The sequence below is a fragment of the Gobio gobio genome (genome assembly GCF_949357685.1).
Source record: "Gobio gobio genome assembly, chromosome: 6".
Classification (NCBI taxonomy): Eukaryota; Metazoa; Chordata; class Actinopteri; order Cypriniformes; family Gobionidae; genus Gobio; species Gobio gobio.
This window is the reverse complement of record NC_137102.1, coordinates 42818669-42836980: the sequence shown is the minus strand read 5'-3', so window position 1 is coordinate 42836980 and position 18312 is coordinate 42818669. Positions and strand designations below refer to the sequence as shown.

At 39.6% G+C, this 18312-nt stretch overlaps 1 protein-coding gene across 1 annotated transcript in view; it reads right to left on the bottom strand.

The window, feature by feature from the left end:
• Window positions 1-1632: 1632 nt before the first annotated feature.
• cdh24b (cadherin 24, type 2b) overlaps window positions 1633-18312 on the bottom strand; it is a gene marked incomplete at its 5' end in the record, with an annotated part of 109429 nt that continues 92749 nt past the window's right edge. The window contains 6 exons of the mRNA XM_079820463.1: window positions 1633-3635; window positions 4709-5144; window positions 7053-7257; window positions 9113-9421; window positions 9794-9911; window positions 12901-13022. Coding sequence (XP_079676589.1) covers window positions 2631-3635; window positions 4709-5144; window positions 7053-7257; window positions 9113-9421; window positions 9794-9911; window positions 12901-13022 — 2195 coding nt within the window. The 3' untranslated portion in view covers window positions 1633-2630. The remainder of the gene's footprint in view (window positions 3636-4708; window positions 5145-7052; window positions 7258-9112; window positions 9422-9793; window positions 9912-12900; window positions 13023-18312) is intronic.

The following is an 18312-nucleotide window of genomic DNA, read 5'->3' as shown; positions in this document are numbered from 1 at the left end:
TCATTCTGCTATTTCCTACATCAAGCTTTGCGAATGTAATTAAACCAAATTTAATCTAACAGGATATGCGCTGGAGCTCATGAATAATTAACCAGCCTCGAATCAAAAAGGTGGCTGTGGCTTGTTTATTTGCCAGCGCATGTGGGTATATACGCTAGTTTAAACACAATCACACACATATTGCAGGATTGAAGTGTACGATAAGCAGGGCTGACTTACAGGTGCAGTGGTTTGAAACAACCTTTATTTTCTCCACTTTCATCAGATCAACAAAGGCCTGTCAGGCCCACTAATAAATCTCACAATTTTTATGTAACCCGGACTTCAAATAGAACAATTTTCAAGGACAACCTCGCGGTTAACTTTTGTCTGTCTTAAAGTGCAACCTGAACTCTCAGTTTCCATTATTGACTTTGGGTTGTAAGTCTGTCACATAGCTTGGGAGTAAGTGGACTAGACACTGTGTTTACTCCCTGACAACTCTGTCCCAGTTTGAAGGGCCTCTATGGACGTCTCCAAAGCCAGCACTTTCATTTACTCAGCAGAGGCAAACACAGACTAGAACAAGAGTCAAAAGTCAATTCAGTCAAGAGTTTCTTTAAAAAAAACAAAAGAGCATATACACATCAGATCGCGCACACATCACCTCAAAACATACTGTCTTTATTCAAATTTACAAAAAATAAAAGGAAAAAATACAACAGAATAAATACATTTTTAGTACAAGCCATCGTGAGATCTCAGTACCAACAGGGGCCACAACAACGCTGTCCAATAGGAAGGCAGAAACCAGGATGAATGCAGTAACTCCACACCCAGTTTACAGTTGACCTAATCTACCTGAAAAATATGGAATGAAACGGGAAGCATTCAATTCTTTAAACGTAGAACAGGTCACACCAGTTTGAGGCTGTCTACACTGGACGAAGTGAAAGTTACGAATCCATTTGTACTGCTGTCGGAAGTAGCGCAAGCGCATAGAGTACATCAGAAATTGAACGTGCCATTAGTTTACAGTTGGTGTCCATCTGTAAACCCCCTGCCGCATTCAGTGTAGACATTATGACTGATTATAATAGGCTCTATTTGCTTTTCGCACCGCTTGCGTCCAGTGTAGACACTGTGATCAAATAAGCTCCAGAGGGATTTCCATTCTGTAATCATACTTATCATACAATAACATTTACATGAATACGTCATATCATTCTTTTAGGCTCATGTTCTTGACAGAGCGTGATACTTGGGTTGTTTAACAAGGTGTGGTTTTGTACTGCAAAAAAAGCCCCCAGATATTGGTGCGCATGAATGTGTAGTGATACAGTGGTTCTGGTTCAGTCCAGTCACAGTGAGTCCTTGTGGGCAAAAACAGTGTGTTTAATCGGGATATCAATGCAGAGTGTGTGCTCAACCCAGAAAAAAAATTGATTTGGACCTTTCGCATTCAATTAAAAAAAAGTTCAGTTTGGGAAGAGCGACACATCCAAATCCGACATCGTACTATAAATGGTAGGGTTTAATCTGCTTCAGTCAATCCAGTGTCTTCCAGTTATATCCAGTGGATTTCAATGTGACATTATATATAATATTCTCCTCGGTTTTCATTTGATTATTCTATTATTTTTTGTTGCTTGAAGACTACAGTACTGTTGTCACTTTTCACAATGGCATTCAGTGATATTTACATTTAAATGCATTTACATAGAACATTTTTTCATGTTTTTTTTTTTTTTCCTCCAGTAAAAAAAACAACAACACCATTTGTAATCTATTTGAACATCATGTATAAAAGTGCATTCTAGCTGAAGCAGACCTGTCAGCTGTCGTATATCACCTTCACCTTTTTAAATGTGGGATTTTTTTGACAAGTAATGGTTGTTTTGCACAATTTTAGCATCACTACATTTTAATTTTGTCAAACTGTTTTTTTTTTTTTTCTTGAACAACTTTGTATACAATCTGTTCTTGGCAAAAACGCAAGCCATTTTGAACCCTGACAATGAAGCATCCGCAAAGCAGAATTTCCAAGCAGGGTTTAAAATTGATGCGTGTTTGTTTTTTGTGTGTATGTGTAAACACCGAGAACCTTTGTGCAGACACTTATTCAGGACTTTACTGTAATATTCAGTGCTTTCTTTTGAATAATTCAGTTCTCTTGCTTTTGTGAATGTATAAACAATTTCTGTACAAACATTAATTTTCCTACTCCCTTGTGTGTTGCTGTAACTTTTCATCTGTTATTCCGGCCTGGCATTTCTCACTCCCCCGTGGTGCTCACTGCCACAAAATCCAAATTCAAATCTCTTTCTTTCTCTGTCGTAATTAAATGTGATCTGGTATACAGTGAACTTTGCTTTTGCTCACTGCCAAACACACTTAAGGAATGTTAAATGCTGGCTAAAGAAACACGGCTCTGACTGTGCTCACACATCAGCTTTTCAGCACTTATTGCTTCAAATTGCATCAATCACTCTCTCCACTGCCTTTGCTCTTTCTGTTCATTTTTCCCTGTCTTCCCTTATTACCTTTCCTCTTAGTCTCTCCCTCCTTACCCTTCACTTTTCATTATTCCAGCTCTTGTTGCCTTTTAATCACTGTCCCACCCAACCCCTCTCTTTCTCGCTCTCTTTCTCTCAGACATTCGCCTGCTCCTCGTCTCCAGACTGCTCCTCCTTCTCTTTCCATTCCCTATCCTTGTGCTTTTTGTGGGCCTCTAAATCTCTTTCTTTATCTTCTTCATTCTCCTTCTCCCTTTCCCTAAAAAGCTGGGCTAATTTCTGGAATTGTGGGCCCCAATCTTCCAGACCTGCTCCCCACACATCCTTCTCGGCGTCTTTGCTGCCTTCGCTGTCCAGGGAACTGAGGGACCCGGCACGCGAGCCTGTGCCCTCCAGCCCGTACACCTGCACTGAGTCGTACGGCGGCTGTGAGGGGTCAAAGGTCACCTGCGCCAGACGCAGACGCAGGAACTCGCCGACCCTCAGGGCGAGAGAGTGAGCACCTCCGATGGGCGCCCCTCTTCCTGATGCCTCAGGTGCTGAGGGCCACGTACCGCCATAACCCAGAATGCCCCCAAAAGCCCCCCGGCCCTGGCCAGGGTACGGAAGCAGCTGGGGTGTCATATCTCTCCTGCCCAGCGGATACCCGGTTAAGCCCATCCGTTCGTGCCAGTCTCCTATGAACCCACCACTCTCCGGATACATCCCGGTGCTCAGTGGAATGCTGGCCTCTCTCTCAGGCCTGCCCACCACAAATCCGCTGCCCATCTCCAGCCCTCGCCGTCCCAGAGTCCCCGGGTAGTCCCTCTGCTGCTCCCCTTGCAGGATGGTGGCATAATTGCCACTGACCGACTGCATTTCTGTGCTTCCGTTAGCACCGTCAGCCACCCCAGGGTGGTTGGACTCGGCAGGCCCCGCACCGTTCCTACTTAGGGAAAGACTTCCCCGCGAGGAGTGCCGTCCAGCTCGGGGGAGCGTGGTGGAGTCGCACACCCACCCTCCAGTGTTGCCCGGCCCAGCGACCGAACCGGAACGGGTCAATACCAGCTCTCGTTCGCGGGGGCCCGTGTCTGGCTGGACCTGTATGGGACGGGGAGGAGCAGGAGGGTTAGAGCGGGAGGTAAGAATGAGTTTATTCTTCTGTTATTCAACAGAGGGACATGTGAGGAGAGAGGGAAGAGAAAGCAGAGAGATAATTCAGACACAATGAGCAGGTGAAAACAGAGAAAAATGTGATAACAGTGAAGTGAGACAGTAAGTTATTAGGGAGTAGAGGAAGGAAGTGACAAAGTTAGACAGATGGAGAAGGAGAAATGGTTGACAATAGCTGAAACGGGTTAATTGAGCTCTAAAAAGAGCTAACACTGCACTGTGAGATGAGGATGAAGAGAAAGAGAGACAATGAGAGGCAACATGTGAAAACACACCTTCATCATCAACCTGTTTGGCACCTACAACAAAAAACAAGCAAAAACTAACTTGGCAGCTAACTACGGATGTGGAAAACAACATATTTTCACACATGGGACGTGTCCTCACTTTTAATTAAACTAAAATTAGTATTTTTCAGTGGGAAAATATTTCTACATTTTGTGTTTCATCGGATAAGTGTGTATGTGCATAAAAATCAGACATTAAAATTCACTAGTTGGGCTCTTAAGATGTGCAACGTATACAAATAATGCACGCTGCTTTCAATATTTTCTTTAGAATTCATGCCTTTCAGTTGCAACTGAATCTGCGGCTGACAACTGTCCCAGAGCAACACGCATTATGAAATAAATATTAATATTAATTTCACAGTTGTTTCCAAGTCTCCGGTTCAATGAATGTTTATTAGACATATTCCATTAATACTGATTCGATGTTGTCAGAGTGTGACTGAGAAGTGCGTCTATGAATTAAAATTAGCCATACAGTTTATTTTTTCTTAGGCGTTGTGTTCATGTTCGGTTTGCTAAAGCTGTTCATCCAGCCTTAAGCAGTGAGTGGTTTTCTAATTGTCTTGTCAGTATTGCTGTTTGTTCAAAAGTCCATTCATTATTAAACAATAATGTATTATTTAAAGACCTCTGGAGAATGAAATTAATAAATTCAATGTACTCCATTTGGGTTTACCCCAAATATTGGTTATTAAATCAGCTTTGTGATTTTGTACATGGTGATTCTGGACTTCTTACTTAAATAATGAAGATAGACGTATGTTGCTTTACCCAATCTAGATCCTGGTTTTGACTCTGACTCTGCTGGGCATCACTGCTTGCATCATCCTTTGAGTTATTTTTCCTTGGCGTTCCTCCCTCAGATGTGGTAGCTCCGTCCTGAGATGTCCCTTCTTTAGATCCACGACCGGCCTCGGCTGTTGCCACATAAATGGCCCCAGGGTCCAGAGGACCAACTAAAGCCGCCTGGTTTTGAATGACTAGAGAGTGGTCTGGTTGATTCCCAGGAAAACGGTAAGCCAGCTCGGATATGCCGGGCTCATAGGGGCCCTGTGAGCGACGCAGCACTGGGAGGGTGTGGCTGCTGTAGCAAAACCGCCCGTATAGAGGGGCTCCTTGACTGGTGTACTGCACAGAGTCAAGCGCTGCAGCCTGAGCCCAGCTGCTATACGTACGAGCCTTGTCCTGATTTTGTTGTGAATAACGTCTGAGGGAAAACAGAATATTTTATGAATGGAAGTTGTATGCAGCCTGGCAAATAAATAATCAAATAAAATAAAAATAACAGGCAGCACCATAAAAGTAGTCCAATACGACTTGAGCAGGATACTCCAAGTCTTCTGAAGCCACACAATAGCTTTGTATGAGGATCAGACCGAATTATAAAGGTTGTTATTCACATACAATTTTCTGCCATAGCTTTCAAATCTCAATCATGCTTACACACGTGCACATCTGTTATACCTGTATTTGTGTACATCAGTAAAAAAAAAAAGACAGATTGCCGGTTTAATTTTGTTTTTGTCGAGCAAACCTCAAGAGAGGTGATGTGATAATTGCGATATAGCCATTGGTTTTCGAGATGTGTGGTCTGCTGGAAGCACATGCTCTTGAGGCTGTCTTCTTCTGTTTTTGTTTGCTATGTGCCTTTGACTTCAGTTTAAAACTAATTCTGTAGTTCTTTAAAATATAACCATTGTGGAAATAAAACGTAAAAATTAGCCATTCATTATAACATTTCAACATTAAAATAAACAATGATCAACTCAAAACATTCATCACAGACAATGGAATTCTTATACCCTAAAGAAGCAATTAAATCTCCAGTAGTCCTGGCTAAAAAGTCAATAAATAAATGTTAAAAAAAATAATTAATTAATAAGAAAAATTAAAAATAAGCAGCTCCAGGTTTTTGTACAAAATGTGTCCAAAATGTTGTGATTGTATATCAGTATGACAATAAATTAATAAAATGATAATAAAAAATTAAGAAAATTAATTTATTAGTAGTATCATACTAAAAAAATCAAACATAAAAAGAAACAGCAAATTGAAAAAGGGGATTTATTTTTTTACTGTAAAATTACAATACAAATATGTATTGTCCCCCAAATAAGAAAATTCTGTCATCATTTACTCACCCTCAATTTGTTCCAAACCTGCACACTGTAAAATGTTATTTTCTTGATTTGTTATGACAACTTTTTATCATTTGTCAAATCAACTTAGATAATTAATGTGGTTCAGATAACTTAATATTTCGATTTTCTGTTTATTAAACCAATCTCCTTTGTTGTATTAACTAAATTTTTACATTTCAGTGAACTCAACATTTTAAAGCAATCATGCAGGTAACTTATTTTTGAAAGTTGAAGATATTTTAAAGAATGTCTTGGCCTAATGGTTAGAGAATCGGACTTGTAACCGGAAGGTTGCGGGTTCGAGTCTCAGGTCTGGCAGGAATTGTTGGTGGGGGGAGTGAATAACCAGTGCCCTCCTCCACCCTCAATACCATGACTGAGGTGAGATACCCTTGCTCAATACCCTTGAGCAAGGCACCAAACCCCCAACTGCTCCCCGGGCGCCGCAGCAATATAGCTGCCCACTGCTCCGGGTGTGTGTTCACTACTGTGTGTGTGCACTTGGATGGGTTAAATACAGAGCACAAATTCCAAGTATGTGTCACCATACTTGGCCACACGTCACTTCACTTTCACTTTCACTTTCACTAAATAAACAGAGGTTTATTCCCCATACTGGAAGTCAATGGGTCCCATCAACTGTTCAATTTACCGATATTCCTCAAACTATCTTCTTTTATGTTGAGCAGAAGAAAGAAATTCATACAGGTTTGGAAAACTTGAGGGCGAGTAAATTATGACAGAATTTTCATTTTTGGAATAAAAGTTATAGTATGGAACAGAAGAGTCAGGACATCTCCTTTTGTGTTCCATGGGGGTTAAAACAAAACATACAGACTTGAAATGACATGAGAGTGAGTAAATTACACCAGAATTTTCATTTCGGGGTAAACTATTCCTTTAAGGGCATTCAGGAAATGTTTTATGAATGTGCAGGAGGAGTGAGTTGATGTAACAGATGTAGCCACACTCACATGTTCCTGCTGTCCAGGGTGCGGTACCCCCTGCGCGCGTTATGTGGGGCGCTCTGCAGCGCTGTGATGTCGAATGCAGCCGTGTCGGCCTCACCCCCTCCTTCATCATCATACGTGATGATGTTCTCTCTTACATCATCCTCCTCTAAAGGCGAGAGCGAGTCCCTTTTCTGCCTGCGCAGAGACAGAGACAAAGCACTGACAGCTAGAGAGAGAAAAGAAAGACAGAGGGAAAGAAAACAGTGAGAGATGAAGAGGAATAGAGTGAGTGTTTTATGATTCCATTTATGAAAACGGGGGACGTGTTTGTTTGTTCTGGGTGACAAATTTTTGCAATAAAATTGCAGGGTGCTACAAAAAGACTAACACTTACACAGACTGATGCCTTATAATTACATTTATTGCACAGCTCTGGGGAATACTCGATTCTGATTGGTCAATCACTGTATCCAGTGGTCTGATATTTCCTAATATTCATCGTTGTCTATGACAATGCTGTTTATCAGACCACTCATCCGGGTGACTGAATTTGACACTACTTTCACGTCTTTCCTATCACACTGCGCCTTTTCATATCACTCACACTTTATTGTTTCATATAAAAATATTGACAGTGTTGACAATGACCTCAGAGGACTTCAGTATTGATGCTAGATATTGTTTTGCACACTGTAGTGGACTATTTTTCCCATTTTCTTAGCGGGAGCTTTAAAGGTGGGGTAAATGGTATTTCAAAACTGCTTTAGTAAAAGTGTCTTGGGCCGAGTACCAAAAAAACGTATAGCCAATCAGCAGTAAGGGGCATGTCTCTACTAATGACAGGGAGAAGAGAACGCTCAGTGCACGTCATTATTCAAAATACACGATACAGGACGGACATTAGCGACGACATAAAGAGAGAGATGGCAGATAAAAAACAAATGTGGAAGATGTCTGTGGAACAAAAGAAGGCTTACGATCAAGAATTAGGACCAGTGTAAATATCGGATCAGCTTTCCAGCGCTGGAGAGAACTCAAGGAGCAAAGGCGAGGTTGCTTTATTTCTTCTCGATAGGCGAGTAACATAGATTTTGTTTTGTTTCACAGAACTAATATATGCTGGCTTTTGCTTGAATATGCTCGTGTGTCATGTTTGCTTGTTTGTCCATTTGCGATCGTATTGTCGTTCACTTCAGCTATGATAAAGACCCATTCATTTCCACACCGTATAAGCCTGGAGCGTCTAAACCTCCTCGCTGTCTGTTTCAAGCGTCAACTCCCAAAGTGTGTCCGAAAAGTAAGATAATATTCTCCTAATATATTTTTGTACCTTTGGGTCCTCTTTTCGTGATTGATATAACCCTCTAATCTTGTCCTAATTGTAATATGTTCGTTAGTCGGACTGTCGTGCTCGTGCTATCGAGTTGTTCATGAGAACTGTGTTTGTGTTTTTGGGATGTAAGGGATGACTTTTTCACTGAACATTTGACCTGGATTACCACACATTGCTTTCACTTATTGATGATATCATACCCTCGGCCGGCTGGCAAGGCAGATTCCGCCATAGTCGTTGCCTGGGTTACATGGGCGGAGCTATCAAAATAGGGCCGTGCTTGTTTTGGTGATTTGAAATCAACATCGGTTACCAGAAAGCACTTACCCCATCTTTAAGATACTAAAGGTAAGTATTATTTATACTATAATATAATTTATTAATATTTTTTTATGTTCATTGTGGTTTCAGTCATTTTGTTACATTTGATTTGTTTTTGTTTTTATATTTCTATTCAGCTTTAAATTATTTTTATTTCAGGTTTCAGTTTTAGTAATTTTAGTACTTCATATAAAACTTATTTTATTTCAGTTAGCTGCCAAGTATTTTTGAAGGTTTTTCTTATATCTAATATTTATATTTTATTTAATTCATGAAAATTATTTTTAATAGCTTTGGTTTAACAAAAACAATACCGATACAGATAAAATTATAAAATCAAATCTCCTGATGACCGTGTTTATTTTGTTATAATGACCATCTGACTGTACATTATCCCTTACTATATGGAAGTTAACACTAAACTTACCCAAAAGAGTGGCCACACAGGCTAAAATGGCCAACAGGGCGGCAGTACTGAGTCCAGGGGAGGGCAAGGAGGAGTGCTGGGGCAAACAAACCGTCTCTCTGTCCCACTCGGCCTCACTTTGCTTCTCTTTCTCTCCGGCCCGAGCTCCTCCCCTCAAACAGGGACATACGGACACTGTGACTGTCCCAGTGCTGGTCAAACCAGAGACCCCGTCCCTCAGGATCAACGGGACGTAGAGTGTGAGGGAGGAAGAACTAGAGCGAGACAGTGTCTGCAAAGGTGATGCCAACACCAAACTAGCAGTGGGGCCTAGAAAACGAAAATAATAGCAAAGAAATGGAGATACAAAGGAAAAAGAGGAGCTTTTAGATCAAATTGAGCTCGATGGAACTTTAATTTAATTGAACTCAATCGAGTGCACTTTAATTCCATCGCTGCTCGTATAACATTTGTACAGACCAGTGAGTCCAAATGCAGCATAAATGCCAGAGCACATTTCGTCTGTGTGTGCCGGGAGAAGATAGATGTGGCAGAGAAGCAAAAGCAAACAATGGGGGAAAACAAAGGAGTAGGGCACAAAGCAGCCACACAATGTGGTTGCAGACACAGACTAACGGATCAAGAGAGACGCCGATGCACACGACTGGATGGGAGAAACAAATTGTGGAAGAAACTGCAGACCTCCACTCTCCCTGACGCTGAAGTTGAGGGCAGCGTTGGAGTCCGGAGGGATGTTGAAATGGACGGTGCTGTCATTTCCTCCCTCGTCTCTATCAATCGCCCGCAACACCTGCACCACCTGAGAAAATGAGATAGGAGAAAGATGGAGCGAGAAAAACAAAATAAGGGGCAGAGCCAAAAGGGAGAAAGAAGAGAAAAGAGTGAAAGAATAATGGAGAGAAGAGAGATTATAAAAAAAACAAAAAAAAAACCTGATGCACATTTTAATCTCAGATATCAGCATTAACCTCGCCAGCACCTTTGCAAATAGGTGACTTGAGACTGATTAGCCCACACTGTGCAGTCAAACAATAATTAAGTCTGACCGAGTAGCGAGCCTTGGGGAACACCCAAACATAGACACAGCTTTAGCATGTGCTCTAAAAAGGAGGCGCCGACTCCAGAGATCCACTTAAACTAGAAATAATCACTCGATGGGCCTCTTTTTGCAATGCACCCCCCACACATTAGGGAAAAAGTTAAAACAAAAATGAGCCGTGTGATGCAGATCAGAGCTGCGGGTTAGATGGTTGTGCTGAGGCATGAAAAAGGGATTTTTTTCCTCATTTCAGTACTGCAATGAAATAACGTCAAGTCACATCACATTAGTAGTTTTCAGATTCTTAAGGGTCACAAAACTTTCCTCCCCATAATGTGACTTGTGGTAGGAAGTAATGCAAGCTTCCAGTTGAGCAAGCAGACATTTAGTAAAAGCTTTTATCCAAAGTAAATTACACAAGATAGATCGACAAATAAATCTCAGTCAGTTACATTCATGACAACAAGCAAGATACTGTATGTCTGTTGGAACTCCTCATATATAATTTTATAGTTTTGTTTTTACTGTGAGAATTCTTTCAAAAACATTTTAAAAATCTTACAGACAACAAACTGTAGTGAAGTTAGTGTAGTGCTAATCAAACATGAACAATGAAATACTGATTGGTTGTTTAGATGATTTTAAATCATGAAATTGACTTTATTGTCGATAAAGGAAAATTAATAACATTAATTAACACTAATTTTTTAAAAAAATAATTAATTGCAATTAATCAAATTAAAACATCAGAGTTTTTAATATTTTTATATTGTAATAATTTCACAGTTGCTCTCCAAATTAATGTAAAAACAACTTAAAGACAGCATTTTTTTTAAATATGTGTTTAATGCCATCTTTTTATGAATGAAGGCCGGTATCACTGATACTAAAACTGCTACTGATGTCTCTATGAAATAGATTTTTTTTAAACATTAATGATAGATATTCAACATTACAGTATAATTGAAAGCTATCAATTTCAACATTTATTAGGCTTTAACTTTTAATTTAAGTGAACTTAAAACAATCTTCACATAAACCCACTATAATAAATGTCATATTTACCTGTGGCCTTCCTACCTGTCTAACATAATTTGAATAGCAAACAGTCTGCACTGCATAAATAATACATTAAATGTAGATTAATCCTTGTTAAAGCTACAATTTTCTCTGTTGCCTTTGTTTTTTCATTCACTATTCCCTAAAGTAGGGAATAGTGAATGAGGGTTTAAGGTCCGATTTCGGATTCAGCCAGGGAGAGTGCTGGCCTGCCGAATCGGAACCAGGTGACAAATTAGGCAAGTCAACCCTCATGTAACATTACAGCTGATTGAGTGTGGATGTGTGTGTGCGCGCGCAGTGCGTGTGTGTGTGTGCGCGCCGATCTGTTGGTGTGTGTGTTTGTGTGCAGACTGTGCACATGTGTGTTTGAGTGTGTTTTAAATGCAATTACAAAACAATTAATTGGTTTTGTTTAACTCTGAAACAATTTTCGAGTTGCGTTGTGGTAAGAATAGCTACGGGTAGCGTCAGCTGATTGCTGAGTGCAACCATTCTACATTATTGTTCCTATTAGTGCGAAAGAGAACTCGATTCTAGCGCGCTGTCGGTGCACCGTGTGTCACATAGACAGGACATTCACAGACAGCGCGTTCTCTTTTGACTTGTTGCGCTTGAATGGTTTAAAAGCATTTGTGTGAATAAGGCCGTGATCATATAATGTAACACTAGCCCAAGGATGACAGAAAAAACGGATGCTGTCTTATTTGCGTTAAATATTTGTTATATGTTAAATTGAAAAAAAGCACTAAAAGCATTTTGACAGCACTAAAAAAACATGTTAAAAAACATTGTCTGGTGAAGCATCATGGAAAACAATAAAATACCAGCTATGTGTTCTTCGTTTTATGCTCTTCAGCTGCAGCACACAGTGAGAAAGTGTACAAAAGTGCCTACATGACATAAAAAAATGAACTATTGTTTTAATCCGGGATATCAAACTTGCATGTAAGCACATCCAATGTTGTTTCAGGACCAACAAAGTTGATAATAACATTGGAACTACTTGTCCTACTTGGCAAATCACAATAAGCTTTCACAATGACCGCAGGCTGCAAAGACAGCAGAATGACGAAAACAGGAGAAAGGACACAAGCTATGACAGCTTAACAGATGCACACCATCCAATTAAGAATTGAAGAAAAAACATGAGTCAGGCAAAAGAAGAAAAAAAGTACAAAATCGTGGAAAGACAGGCACTCGAAATGAATGAGAGGCAAAATGGATGAAAGCCAACAGACCAAAAGATGAGCAGATAATAATGTATATCTATAGAGAGGAGATGAGAAAGCGTGAAGCATCCTCTAAATGGGAACAGAAGTGATTCAGCTGCAGGGTAACGGCAGAACTAATCAATCAGCGTGCAGACTGTATAAATGGACACACTCACAGATGTGCACAAAAAAATGAGAGCGTACCAAAAAAAAAAAAAAAACTACATGCACCACCAAATCCATATGAACACAAAGAGTGTGAGTCAGTGAGTCGAAAGGCCTGAAGTCCTGAGAAAAGGTAATTAATCACCCATAATTCATCTGTGACAATTACCTAATTGCAGAGCTTAACAAAAGGACTCTCATTAGAGCACTTCCTGTGCTTTTACATTTCGCTGGAATAACAAATTAACAAGTCAATGGAGACAGGTACGACCTTCCTTGCACCCATAATAACATGTGGCTTGTTCTCTCACCTGTCCAGTGGAGGCGGAGTCACACATGGCTGTGTTGTACTGCCTGTCTAGCTCCGGAGCATTGTCATTTAAATCCAGCGTTTCTATGGCAACAACCACTCTGGACACCTGGCTGGGGTTATCTGAGGCAATTGAGAGAGCAGAGAAAGCAAGTCACCAAAAATACACACGCATGACACAGCTTGAGTGACTTCTTGAGGTGTGCTCGCCATGAGCCTCGGCCACTGAAGGTAAATTGTTCTCTTGTAAAGTTTATCACCCATTTCCATGTGCACGTCCACTTGGAGAAATCAAATGCTGAATGGCGACAATTTTCCCACACTCATGCCCTTTTTCAATCCCCAGTGAATTGCCTACGGAGGCAGTATTTTAAGGAATATCACTGCAAAAGATAGCAGGATCACATGTATCCTTTGCGGACAATGCAATTTCATAATGCATTGCAGCAAATTCTGAAAAAAAAAAAGTAATCCAAGATAGAAGAACTGTTAAGTATAAATAAATGTATATTTCATTTGACACAGAAATTAATCCATAAATTAAAAAAAAATATTATTTTACCCACTGTGTGACTTTTTTATCTAAATTAAAAATATTGTTGTGTAACACTGAACCCTCAATTCTTATGATTTTAGTATTTGTTTATTTAAAGACAACATTAATCATCATTCATATCATGTTTTTGTTTTCTATATTTGATACCTTTTAACTGTTTAAATTGTTATTGTTGTAATCTATTTTTGGGTCTATTTTCATTTGTTTAATTTTAGTGTCAGTTGCTTGTTTTTGTCTGTAAAGCACTTTAAACTGCATTGATTTGGTTGGAAAAGGGCTATATAAATCAAATAAGATTTCAGCAGTTACTTTTCATATTCTAGAGACTAATGGCTTGTCATGACGAACAAATAGCCTTCGGTAGCTTTTAATTTGGAATAGATTTCAGTCGGCATATTGGTACAGTATAGGCTGAACAAACTTAATGTATTGGTGTGAGCCTAAAGAGAAACTGAAGCATTCTGTCTTTCTCGCTATAATTCAGTCCCACACACTTGCCTGTGGTTTGGACTGCTTTCACACAAATGTCTTGGACTGCATCCACACACACTCACACACACACACACACACACACACACACACACACACACACACACACACACACACACACACACACACACACACACACACACACAACTGTGACATGATGTTGTGGATTAGTGCCCACTGCTTCACATGGGAAGAGGCTTTGCCTACAATAGCCATCAGGCCTCCCTGAAGCTGCTTAGACCTACTTTCCATACTGTAACACAGCACCATAGATCCTTTCCCTGAGCAGTACAAATTCAATGCATGTTTAAACCATGTTTAATCCATACATGCATAAAGATCATATAGGATAAAAACGCAAATCCATTAAATATCTGTTACTAATTGTAGCCATATATATTGCATCCTTATATGAATGTGATCAGGAATGGCACAGATTTGAACTTGTTAGCAACACTAATTTTACTAAGTAAACATGGTGGCATGGACATTTTATTATAAATTACCAGTATTATAAATTACTGACATAATGCACAGCATGCCATATGTATCTTTCTTGAGAAGCTGTGAACTATAAATAACAATGCTAACCTTTTCCAGTAGTGTGACAGTAGCTCAGCTGTTTTCAAAATAGTGCAGCTTTTCCAGTAACAAGCTACTTTTGAAACATGTAGCTGTGCACCATGACAAATCACTGTTTTAATGTCAAATTATATTGTGCGCAGAGCTTTACAGCCGAGCAAACTGAGGCATTAATCTAATGTGCTCTCCTGTGTTCTCTCTCAAATGTAGTCATTTTAGTGAATTAAACATGAAAAGTATTTTTTAAAATACTTGAATATAACTAAATATGTCTCAATAAAAAGAGGCAGTGATTTCTGCACGAGCACATGAATCAGTGAAACGTTTCAAACAAGCCAATTCAAAAAGAAATAAATCACTTATTTATGCCTCTGTGCAGCAGTGTTGTTATTGTTAACTAAAAGGTTTTGATTTATTAAAAATGAAGCACAAATAATAAAAACACTAGAACATTATAAATGTTGGCTTGGGCCTTGGCAACTAACTGAAATTAAACTGAAATAAAAGTAAATTAAAGCTACATAGAAAAATAAAAACAAAAATTACAAAACACACACATATACACTCACCTAAAGGATTATTAGGAACACCATACTAATACTGTGTTTGACCCCCTTCCGCCTTCAGAACTGCCTTAATTCTACGTGGCATTGATTCAACAAGGTGCTGAAAGCATTCTTTAGAAATGTTGGCCCATATTGATAGGATAGCATCTTGCAGTTGATGGAGATTTGTGGGATGCACATCCAGAGCACGAAGCACCCGTTCCACCACATCCCAAAGATGCTGTATTGGGTTGAGATCTGGTGACTGTGGGGGCCATTTTAGTACAGTGAACTCATTGTCATGTTCAAGAAACCAATTTGAAATGATTCGAGCTTTGTGACATGGTGCATTATCCTGCAGGAAGTAGCCATCAGAGGATGGGTACATGGTGGTCATAAAGGGATGGACATGGTCAGAAACGATGCTCAGGTAGGCCGTGGCATTTAAACGATGCCCAATTGGCACTAAGGGGCCTAAAGTGTGCCAAGAAAACATCCCCCACACCATTACACCACCACCACCAGCCTGCACAGTGGTAACAAGGCATGATGGATCCATGTTCTCATTCTGTTTACGCCAAATTCTGACTCTACCATCTGAATGTCTCAACAGAAATCGAGACTCATCAGACCAGGCAACATTTTTCCAGTCTTCAACTGTCCAATTTTGGTGAGCTCGTGCAAATTGTAGCCTCTTTTTTCTATTTGTAGTGGAGATGAGTGGTACCCGGTGGGGTCTTCTGCTGTTGTAGCCCATCCGCCTCAAGGTTGTGCGTGTTGTGGCTTCACAAATGCTTTGCTGCATACCTCGGTTGTAACTAGTGGTGCAACGGATCACAAAACTCACGGTTCGGATCGACTACGGATCATGAGTCACGGATCGGATAATTTTTCGGATCAGAATAAAAGGGGGAGGAGACCATTTTTATTTGCTTTCCATTTATTACATGAAAACGTTTGGTGTTAACATAACCTATATGGTTTATAGGTTAACAAGGAACGTTTGGTGTTAACAAAAATATGGTTTTAACCAAAATAAAATAAATAAATAAATAACCATCTGAATAAATCAAATGTTACTCAGTTGTTAAAGTGTAACATGTAAAAAACAACCTGAGACGTGAAAATGGGCCTGAGCTTATATATATATATATATATTATATAGACCTCAGTCACCGTGAGAGAGTAGACCTCTCTCACACTTGTCAGCATTGCAATTCTCTTTGTAGGCCTATACACTATTTTATAGATATCATGTTTAAACGCACTACACTTAAACAACGTTTTACTGAATTCATTACTTTGTATTTATATAGCCTAGTAGATGTATATTTTACGTTGCTCATGCAAGTTGCAAAACAGGCAATAGACTATGTTAAAATAACAAACATTTTAAATTAAAACTTACGATAGACAAAACGACTCTCGTCTTTTCTTTCGTTTTTAAATCTTTTTACAAGAAATCCTGCAGGTCATAAAGAACTTTGTATTTCCACCTCCAAGAAAGGACAGGTGCTCGCCATTATTTCTCCTTGTTTACTTAAAGGCCGTTTTCCTTGCTTTACTCGAGGCAAAAAGCCATGTGTTGACTTTAAAACCTGAGTAGACGTTACATTATATGCATCTGTGGTGGAATTACTAGATTTTCGCATCGATACATGTTTGTTTTAATGCGGATACGCTGTCACTTTAATTCAGCACCAGCACATCAAAAGATAGACTCTGTGCGGAAACGATCGCAGCACAGCTGTATGGCCACGCGCTTCTGGAACGCACTGATGGGCCGAAGCCGCATGCTGTGTGAAAGCTGTATCCGTTAACAAGGGTACAGAAAAAATACGCACCGCATACGCGCTGCAAACGGAGTATGTGTGAAACGGGCGTCAGCAGGTGCCATGCTCGATGTATGCGGCACTTTCATACGGCTTTCTCGTGCCACAGTGCATACTGTTACAGTTTTGTCCACCACCCTTCCGTCATCATTATATTTTACGGGGAAGCCAAAATGCTCCCATACACGCGATTTGAATGATGCGGGAGGCTTTTCAAGTTCTTCTACTTCTCCGCTAGCCACTGTTGACTGATTAACATGCCCTGTTCATGAACACATGTGTTTCTCTGAAACTCAGCATCGAGTTTAAAGGAACAAGATCACTTAAAAAGCAATATCGGCAGAAAAACTGTCATTTAGTCTGCGATCGCTAAACAATTCTGATTAATCCACAAGTTAAAAAAAAAAAAAAAATCCGCGGGTCACGTGCGTGCCGAACCGTGGGTCGTGATCCGTAACTGCGATCCGTTACACCCCTAGTTGTAACGAGTGGTTATTTCAGTCAAAGTTGCTCTTCTATCAGCTTGAATCAGTCGGCCCATTCTCCTCTGACCTCTAGAATCAACAAGGCGTTTTCGCCCACAGGCCTGCTGCATACTGGATGTTTTTCCCTTTTCACACCATTCTTTGTAAACCCTAGAAATGGTTGTGGGTGAAAATCCCAGTAACTGAGCAGATTGTGAAATACTCAGACCGGCCCGTCTGGCACCAACAACCATGCCACGCTCAAAATTGCTTAAATCACCTTTCTTTCCCATTCTGACATTCAGTTTGGAGTTCAGGAGATTGTCTTGACCAGGACCACACCCCTAAATGCATTGAAGCAACTGCCATGTGATTGGTTGATTAGATAATTGCATTAATGAGAAATTGAACAGGTGTTCCTAATAATCCTTTAGGTGAGTGTATATAAGTCTAATTCAAAATATTAATAAATAGAAATATAAAAAATATTACTACATACTATAATGCATAAATCACAAGTACATAAATAATACTAAAATAATTCTGCTGTGCAGCAGTCCCTTTTTATATTTTAGAAATATTTAGCAATATTATAAAAGTTATATTGAACTTTATTCTCCTTTTTGTATTAAACTATGTTTAACAGGGTTCCCAGAATAATAGGATCACGCCCTAAAGTAATATATTGCTCTCTAAGTCTTTAAAAGGCGTACAGTTTATGGTCATGACTTAACTATAAAATCAGTTTTTAATATGAGCTCTTAATCATACATTATGACTATGGATTATTGTTTGCACCACAGAATAATAAAAAAAAAGGTAATTGCGACTTTTAATCTCGCTATTCTGACTTTTTTTTCTTGCAATTGTGAGTTATAAAGTCAGAATTGTGAGATATAATATTTATTCTGAGAAAAAAGTCCGTGCAAGTCCTTTTTCCGTGCA